Source organism: Phoxinus phoxinus, assembly GCF_949152265.1.
Source record: "Phoxinus phoxinus genome assembly, chromosome: 2".
Classification (NCBI taxonomy): Eukaryota; Metazoa; Chordata; class Actinopteri; order Cypriniformes; family Leuciscidae; genus Phoxinus; species Phoxinus phoxinus.
This window is the reverse complement of record NC_136877.1, coordinates 49,386,356-49,395,827: the sequence shown is the minus strand read 5'-3', so window position 1 is coordinate 49,395,827 and position 9,472 is coordinate 49,386,356. Positions and strand designations below refer to the sequence as shown.

The window sequence follows — 9,472 nt, the reverse complement described above, 5'->3', positions numbered from 1 at the left end:
GATTAATGCACATTTCCATAGCATTAAACTGAAATTAGTCCCTTTGTAGACCCCAGCACTGGCACATTTGCTTTCAGTTCCCAAGTGTTTTAAAGTTCATCAGATAAGGTTTAATGCGCTTTGTTTGGTGGGCAGCTCTGCAGACCCACTCGTCACACGCAGAAACACTGAAGTTTGAGTGTCAACTTCCTGTCTCCGCTGCCTGTCATTCGACTGCTAAAGCATGAGGAAACCAGAGCAGCGACAGAAGCGTCTCAAATAGGTCTGTGAAATGTGCTAGTTCGAATTCACCAACGTGAAGAAAATGGCTGCCAACGCAAACCTCCGCCCAAAAAGCTTTGACATCAGCAGTTATGTCTCTGGTAAGTTCCTCTTTTGGAGCACGACTCTATTAAGGTTTAGTCTTTATGTTAACAACGGCAGGTCAATGCTAGTTTCAGTTGCTGCTTTAAGGAGCCTCTTCTTTGGTGCCCTTTTCTTCCAAAGATCTTCAGGACTTTCTGATTATGATATATTTAACCATTAGTGATGCACTATAAAACAGATTTGCAATTGCAAGATAGTAAAAAAACCAGCAAGACGGGTACAGGTAAGTCTGAACCTGTGAACGTCTGAAGGAACCGAGTTTGGTCTGAGATGACCTCTTCCCTTTCCTCTCAGGGTCCTTCTCCCAGCTGTCCATGGGGCCCGAATACACAGTGCCGGGGCCCATGCGGGTCCTCTTTCAGATCGGGCTCCTCAAAGAGGAGGTACAGATTCCTGAGGGACGCCTCGGCTTCCAGCAGGCGAAGCATCTCGCAGCAGAAATCATAGAGAGAAAGGTACTGTGCAACCTCAAAATTTTATGTATTTATCGAGCATGTGACGTTAAAACTTAAAACTGTGTCATAATTTACTCCAAACCTGTATGACTTCCTTACAACAAATGAGTGAATGGGGCAGTCAAGCACAAGGACTTATTATAGCTTTAGGACTTTCCAGACTGCGCTTAACCCCGGGGGAAAGGAGTACATTTGTAATTAAGCAGTGGTATTAGCAAAGCTTTTTACCACAGCGTTAACCCCGCTTTGCGGTGCCAAACGTGTCCAGTGTGAAACGATGCAGTGTTCACACAGAATGTGTTTTTTAATACCACTGCTCTACTTTTCCAATGTAAACATGCACTTGACTAGACGGACGTCTTTAAAGTCTGTGTGAACCGGAAGTTGCGGCCGACTTTACTTCAGGATTGTGATGTATTTTTTGAGTGATACGAATATTGAATGAGAAAAATAGAGGGTGTGGCTTGTTCTTTCCCTCTGGGAATTGATTGGCTCTAGAAAAGTAGGCGTTCCTTTCAGCTTGTTAATTAATACGTACTGCATCCGCCATGTTGTTACCGTCACGTGACCTAGCGTCATTTGCGTTGCTTCACTGCTATTCACAAGTCCTATCCTGTGGCCTCATGGGATAGTAAAGTGGAAGCAGTGGGTCATCCCAGGTACTTTTCGCCTACACTGTAAAAAAAAAACATTTTCATGATTTGTTATCACAACTTTTTATCTTTTGTCAACTTCGATAACTAATGTGTGAAGATAACATACTATTTTGAGTTTCTGTTTATTAAACCATTCTTCTTCATTGTATTAACTCAAATTTTTAATTACAACGAACTCAAAATTTGAAGGCAACAAGGTAACTTGCTTTTTTAAGTCAAACCAACATTTTTTTTTTACAGTGTACCGTTTATGGAAACTATGTACGGTATTCGGACATACTACTCTTTTGGCCAACTGTGTTTTGCAAGGAAAAAACATTTAATATGTCATTGTGGTGATCAAAGATGAGTTTAAAGGGATTAAATTATTGACTACAGGGGGACTTTAAAGGTACACTCCACTTGTTTTGGTAATAGGCTCATTTTCCAACTCCCCTAGAGTTAAACAGTTCAGTTTTACCTTTTAACTTTTAAAAGTAACATACCTGATCCACATTCTTTTCACACTCATTTTAAAAAAACTTGCTGTATTTATTGCAATTATGAAGTAGCCTACACCGCCATCTAAAGTGACTGAACGCACCTGACGACGTAAACACGACCTCCTAACTCGTAAATACTAACTGTTGGGATGCTTAGCAACTGACAACCAATCACGTGCCTCATATTCACATGCTTTAGACGGAAACACGGCGCGTTGTTAACAAGGGGGTAATCCATCCGCCGGAAACTGAAGCCTCCCCGGGAGTCGCCATTGTAGCAGACCCCGACCTGCTGTTAGCACTGCATTGACTCCCATTCATTTTGGCGTCACTTTGACAGCGAATAACTTTACATCTGAGGCGTCCATAGACTCCATTTGTCCATTATTTATTTCTAAAGAAACTCGACAATGTATAAAAGGCTCCATTACCTTATATCTTACGTTATGGCCCCGTAGAAGCCGTTTTTGTAAAATAGGCTAACGATTGCGTCATAATCACGCGACTCTCTGTCGCACTGTAGAGAAATTACCGCATAGACCGGCGGAGAAGCTCACAAGCAATCGGGGGGACGTGGAGGCATAAAGTCCGATAAAGTCAAGGGAGAAGCCGATAGAGAGTGATAAAGTTGCTCCCGCTGCTAGCTCATGGACAGCTAATGCTCACGCTCTCCGTCTCTGCGAGAATCGGAAGGGAATGATTCAGATTTCTCTCGGCACAGCGACTAGAAGACTGACAGCTGTCAGACACGTTGCTCACGTCACCAAGCTCAGTTTGAGCCTGCGCAGTACGCCTGGCGATCAGGAAGTGAGTGCTTCAAATGGGCTTCACTTTTCTCCGTTGAAATCTATGGGGTCGCTGTGTCCATCTTATATACTGTCTATGGTTGTAAACAGTAGTTTTAGCGTTTGAGGGGGAAATGACGAATGGTGAGAGAACGCGACGAAGCAAAAAAGCTTCATTCTTACCTTTATTGTGTGAATAGTCAGGATAAAGTTGATAGTAGAGTCTGCGATATATACGCAATGATACAGCCTTTAAACAAATCGCGTGCGCTGTTCGTCCAATCATGTGACACTGACACCGCAGACATAACCCATGGTGACGTCATGAATAATTGACGACATACTTTTAATTTTTATTTCATATTCCCGTACATCGTCTTGCATTCATGCAGTGTCAGTCAAACACCCACACTAAACACACATTACTGACAATGACTTCAGTAAGGGCTGCTTCCCTCAGTCAAAAGGTCAAGCGCTTGCGTCCATACATTGTGAAGCTCAGTTTCTCCAACAACAAAAGTACCTTTTCATAGCCTTCACCTTTCAACTTTAAAGAGGAACGATAGCCCGACTTGACTGGCCTTTAGTATCTGCCTTCGGTACCCGCAAAACATTTCCATTGCTTAGTGTTTGAACAATGAATGGTTCATGAAGTCTTGGTTTACTTTGGACAGGTTATGAAGTGAATGAACTATCATAATTCAATAATCTGCAGCTGTTATCTGTCTATATTGTGTTTTTGATCAACTAACCATTTTCAAATACACACTTTGCCAGGCTTTCGGGTTTCTATGCTGTTGCTATGCGTGGTCATTTTGGGGTTGTAAAAACAATTTGAAGAATCCTCACCCATTTGTTAGAGGAAGATTCATGAAAAAAGGGGAAGTTAAAGAGAGTGTGTGTGTGAAGACACTTCAAAATTAGGTGCTACTCACACATTGACACATCTCAGCCCTCATTCAGCATCTCGCGCCCTCCCGCCGCCTCTCTGTTTGTCCGCTGTGGTTCACAGAATCTGCCTGTAACTTTCCAACCACAGACTCTTCCCCTAACACACACAAACACACACTCTCTCACACACACATAATACACACGCATGTACACACACACAAATACATGCTCACACACACACACAAATACATGCTCACACACACACACACACAAATACATGCTCACACACACACACACACACAAATACATGCTCACACACACACACAAATACATGCTCACACACACACACAAATACATGCTCACACACACACACACACAAATACATGCTCACACACACACACAAATACATGCTCACAGACATGCACACACACACAAACACACACACACACAAATACATGCTCAACACACACACACACACACACACACAAATACATGCTCACACACACACACACACACACAAATACCTGCTCACACACACACAAATACCTGCTCACACACACACAAATACCTGCTCACACACACACAAATACATGCTCACACACACACACACAAATACATGCTCACACACACACACACAAATACACACACACACCTTTTTTATGGAATGACCTCCCATACATACACACACACACGAACACCGCTCTCATATAACATCAATCACACACATACATGCTTATATATATATATATATAATACACACACTATGTTTAGACTGGATTGCTCACTGCATACTTCACAGTACTTAAAGTTCTCTATAAATACTGTGTAAAATCATACGCAGTGATAAATAGATTAGTAGCACACTGGATGTTTACATGATCTCATTACACTGCGTGTTTAGTTTGTCATCGCAGAAACATGGTCATATTCCTATTTTAAATATGGTTTCAAAATTTTGCAGTTCTGTTTTTATAAAAGTGTCTAAACTGAAATCCAGTCACATAATCTAGGGAAAATAAATAAAAATTAGGTTTATATAATCGCTAGAGGTCAATTGTAAATTGCATATTATTTTGCAAAATTGCATATAAAAAAAGAGATGGTTGATTATAATTGAACTTTTTTTTAACTTTAGTTAGTGTGTAATGTTGCTGTTTGAGCACAAAATCTCCAAAGTTACGATGCTCAAAGTTCAAAGCAAAGGAAGATATTTGTTGTAGTCCTTAAAATTGCTTTTTAAGGACTACAACAAACGATTTATAGATTATCAAGACAGAATATGCTAATCAATGACTAGAAGATAACTCCACATCAGCTGCATAAATTCATCAACTAATCATTCAGAAATGTCTGTTGCTTCTACATGTTGTCACTTCTTCTTGAGTCTAACCATCTTTGTCCGACTCTGGTTTGAACATAAAAGGCTAAAAGTTTTTGAAATGTTCAGTGTGTGAGTGAGGTAAGCTGCTAACACACGGTCACGTACTGCTGAGACACAAAGATTGAGGATCCAAATGTTATTTATTTGAAAGGGTAATCCAGATAACAGGCAAGAGGTCGTAAACACAAAGTAAGGCAGTAAGGCTTATATGGGCTGAGCTAAACTAGGCAAAGACATTAGGGCTGCACGATTAATCGCAATTTACATGTAATCGCACTTAAATCGAGATGGTTTATCGAGATTTTGAAATCACAAATGCTGCGATTATTTGTTATGCTCATCATTGATGTACGGCTCTGTAAACGCTGCTCACTCTGAAAGCACTGCGTTTGAGTCTCTTATAACACTCTTATAATGTTCTCCTTTTTTCCCCAAAGTCTGCTTGCCATGGTCCATAATGTTTGAACGAAACAACAGCGTGCAGCTTGACGTTACGCACTGCGCAGTCCACGTCTGTCGCCATGGTTACTATGGCAGTACTTGAGCGGAAACCAGGAATAACGCGGGTATTACGGCAGTGACAGGCGACAGGTTTTCCGGAACGAACCAATTACTTAAAATTGGAATTTCTCTGAAATTAAAAATCTTTGGGAACTTTTGGGATATTGTAAGTACACAACTGCAGGAAATATATCACACTGTGCAAGTGAGTTTTGCGATATTTTATCACAAAATTCTTACATATTGTACCTTTAAGTGTTTTTCACTTTAAAGTCGGCATGAAATTAAAGTTGCAATAGTCTTTTCTTCTCTATTATGACGTGTGTCCGAGTGAAACTGCTTCTTGGTTATGAACAAATGTGGGTGGGGCTTGATTTTGTTGATGGGGATTTGATTGGATGGTTGTGGTTTGCTATTGTTGGATATATGGTTGTGGTTTGCTCATGTGAGTGACAGGTTGCTGGATGAGTTGAGTTGAGTTGGTTGAGGTTGAGTTGATGGACATGATCCGGATTCCAGACGTAGTTTTTATCAAAAATTTTACTCAAAATGTTGCTTTTTTAATTAAACACGTCCATATTCAAGCGTTGATAAAAATAAAAATGCATGAAACTAGGACCACAAAACCAGTCACATGGGTACATTTTTTAAAATTGAGATGTATACATCATCTGAAAGCTGAATAAATATTAGAAAATCTGGAATCTGAGGGTGCAAAAAAATCTAAACATTGATAAAATCACCTGTCCACCATTTATGTTCGTGATTGTGCAGCATTCACTCACAAACGCGTTAAGAAATTTACTAAATATCTTCATGGAACATGATCTTTACTTAATATCCAAATGATTTTGGCATAAAATAAAAATGTATAATTTTGACCCATACAATATATTTTTGGCTATTGCCACAGATATAGCCGTGCGACTCGAGACTGGTTTTGTGATCCAGGCTCATGTAGTGGGAGCCAAAAAAGTGTTGTGAAAATGATCAAAAATGCCGCCGCTGGCGTGGAAAGAGTTTAAGATTATGAGAGCTAGCACATGAATTTTATAGAAATTATACTGCAATATTCCATTAATAAATAATAATAATAATAATCCATTTGGATCTTGTTTTTGAAATACTGCAGCAGGAGCTGAATATGAATCACAAGTGCCCAGAACTTGCACTTTGTTCACATATATAACTGATGGAAGATTGACAGGCCTGTGCTTTAGATCTAGGGATGTTTTGCCCTCCAGGTCTCCGCACCACACTGTAAAAAATAAATAAAACAGTTGCTTGTATATTTAAGTGTTGTGTTGAATGTGTTGAATCTTGTATAAAATAAAGAAAAAGTTGAAAACTGCTTAACTTATTTTGATGAGCAATGTAAACACATTTTGCCATAATGTATTGATCATATAATTTTTTACTGTTAAAAAAATGAATTGCGTATTGTGTGCTCTGGTTGTAAACGGCACACTTCAGGAAATGACGTTTAGGGGTCTTCAAACTGATCTGTGATCGTGAGCACGTGGTCCTCAATAATTTTTTGGGCTTTTGTGAAAGATTAGTTCATCTAATCTTGGGGTCTGAAAAAGGTTGAAATACTGCAGTACGCGTGTGTGTGGTGTGTATCCCATGCGTTACCTTCAGCCATCCCGAGTGCTTCCAGAAAGATCCAGTGATCTGAACATGAGGTAAACGCATAGTAACGCCGCACACACACCTGCATGCAGTAATACACCACAACAAAGACACACTCTGACCAGCCTGAGAACGACTGAACATAACGGAAACGTGTGTGTGTTCGTGTTTGCAGAACTTCGTGTGATGTGTTGAGGTTCTTCTATGGTGTGTGTTCAGTCTCAAACAGGAAGTTGGTTGTGTGTTTGGCGGCACCATGAAGCCGGGAATTATTGAACTAATGAAGTAATACTGTGGTAGCGAACTATAGCCTGTGGTATTTTTCAAAGTGATATAATATGATGATAAAATAAATCATCAGATGATAAAATAAAAGTATTCTATTCGTTATTATATAACTAAACACTGTAATTTCACAGTTTTTTTTTAGTGCTGTCGTTGAATCACGCACCTTGGTCATGTGATCTGCGCCTTCTGTATGATTGTGAATTTGCACTTCTTCAGCCTGAGGATTATGGGCTTTATGCACAGCTGCACTACTTCCTGAACTTTAGCCAGCTCCTTTGCTTCCTGTCTGCCATTATTGGACAAACTGATTAATCAGTTTGTCCAATAATGGCAGACAGGAAACGAGTTGGCTAAAGTTCAGGAAGTAGTGCAGCTGTGCATAAAGTCCATTCTTTTCACTTTTGGTGTAGCCTGGGAAAACTCAGACCACTCTCAGTTGTAACTGAGTTAGGGTCTGGCAAAGCTCCATAGACAATTCATTTCCACAGGGGCGTCACCAACGGACGTCGGATAGATCTAAAACCAATCAGAGCGATGAATGACATGACGTATGCAGAGCGACGGAGAAACATCTGAGACTCTCAGCAATTCTCTGTTTGTGTTAACGAAAATGACTATTTTAAATCGCTTGAAACAGACGCGATAGCTGATTCGAACGAGTGATGTTGTGATGTTCCACGGCGGCATCCATCTTTGTAATGTACAAAATCTGCGTCACCGTCTCTGCTCTGTCGTCATCGTGTAAAGCCCGCCCCAAAGTTTCTGATTGGTGCCGCGATTTCGACGGATTGGAAATGGGTTTCAATCGGTTTCAATGGGCTCTTTGCCAGACCCACTTGCAGAGCAAATCTAAATTTGCCGGAAGTGGTCTGGGTTTTCCCAGGCTACTTTTGGTGTGAACTGGCCTTTACATCTGCCACACACTTCTCTTTTTTTTTTTGGTATTAAAAACAAACAATTGCAAGCCCAGCCCAGATGAGAAAATATAATGCAAAAGTAATTTAACAGATTACTTTCTATAAAAAGTAACTAATACAATTAGTTACTTTTTATGGAGTAGCCTAACTCGATATTGTAATGCATTACTTTTAAAAGTAACTTTTCCCAACAATGATTTAAATTTTAGCTCCATAAAAGCTCTCAAGTCTCAAAATTGTCAACTAAAAAAATCTGGTCAGTTACTGTAGTACATGTGTTGTTTATGTGTTTAATACCATTCAAGTTTCCTAAATGTTTTCAGATCGACTTCAGAGTCTCAGTTTGACTCACATCCGTTTGATTTTAAAAAGCGAATGATTGACATTTAAAAGACATGAGCGAGAGAATGATGCAGTCGTTGACCCACTTTCAGGATCTGTGTGTGAGTGTGTGTGTGTGTGTGTGTGTGTGTGTGTGTGTGTGTGTGTGTGTGTGTGTGTGTGTGTGTGTGTGTGTGTGTGTGTGTGTGTGTGTGTGTGTGTGTGTGTGTGTGTGTGTGTGTGTGATGTAGTGCTGTGTCCTCATCTACTGTTGTGTCCTCGTGTGTGTGTGTGTGGAATATTTTATTTTTATGATGATTGTGTTTGTTTATTGTATTTATATTTATTTATTATTTATAAAATATTTATATTATAAATCAAATAAATAATTGATTTGTGTGTTCTCTAAGGCTCCAGAGTGCAGTGTCAATGGTCTGGAGGAGAAGCTGCTGTTATTCAGACACGAGCCGAACACTGAGCAGATCTTACACAGACTCACTGAGAAACATGACTTGCGTGACGGAGATCTCGTGGAGGTGGTGCTCGCTGGTCAGTCCACACACACACACACACACACACACATTCTCACACACTCCATGCAGATGATGTTGACAGCTGTCGATCACTTTGATCCCTCCATAGGCACGGCTTTGGTGACCGAAACAAAGTACCGCCCACATTCCTTAATCGTCCAATCGTATCGCACACCTACGTTTTGTCACTACTGTGGAGAGATGCTGTGGGGCCTCGTCCGACAGGGCCTGAAGTGTGAAGGTACGACTGCGCTGTATGTACAC

General features: G+C 40.3%; 1 protein-coding gene across 3 annotated transcripts in view; it reads left to right on the top strand.

Annotated features, from left to right (window-relative positions):
* The first annotated feature begins 209 nt into the window (after positions 1 to 209).
* The window catches only part of prkd4 (protein kinase D4), a 29,217-nt gene continuing 19,954 nt past the window's right edge, over positions 210 to 9,472 (top strand). Inside the window, exons 1-4 of one of the 3 annotated variants that reach the window (XM_079605369.1) lie at positions 210 to 362; positions 661 to 821; positions 9,086 to 9,224; positions 9,318 to 9,449. In XM_079605369.1, coding sequence (XP_079461495.1) covers positions 305 to 362; positions 661 to 821; positions 9,086 to 9,224; positions 9,318 to 9,449 — 490 coding nt within the window. In that variant the 5' untranslated portion in view covers positions 210 to 304. Of the gene's footprint in view, positions 363 to 660; positions 822 to 7,002; positions 7,203 to 7,314; positions 7,357 to 9,085; positions 9,225 to 9,317; positions 9,450 to 9,472 lie in introns of those variants that run through there. The other 2 variants (XM_079605371.1, XM_079605370.1) reach the window with 2 other exon arrangements.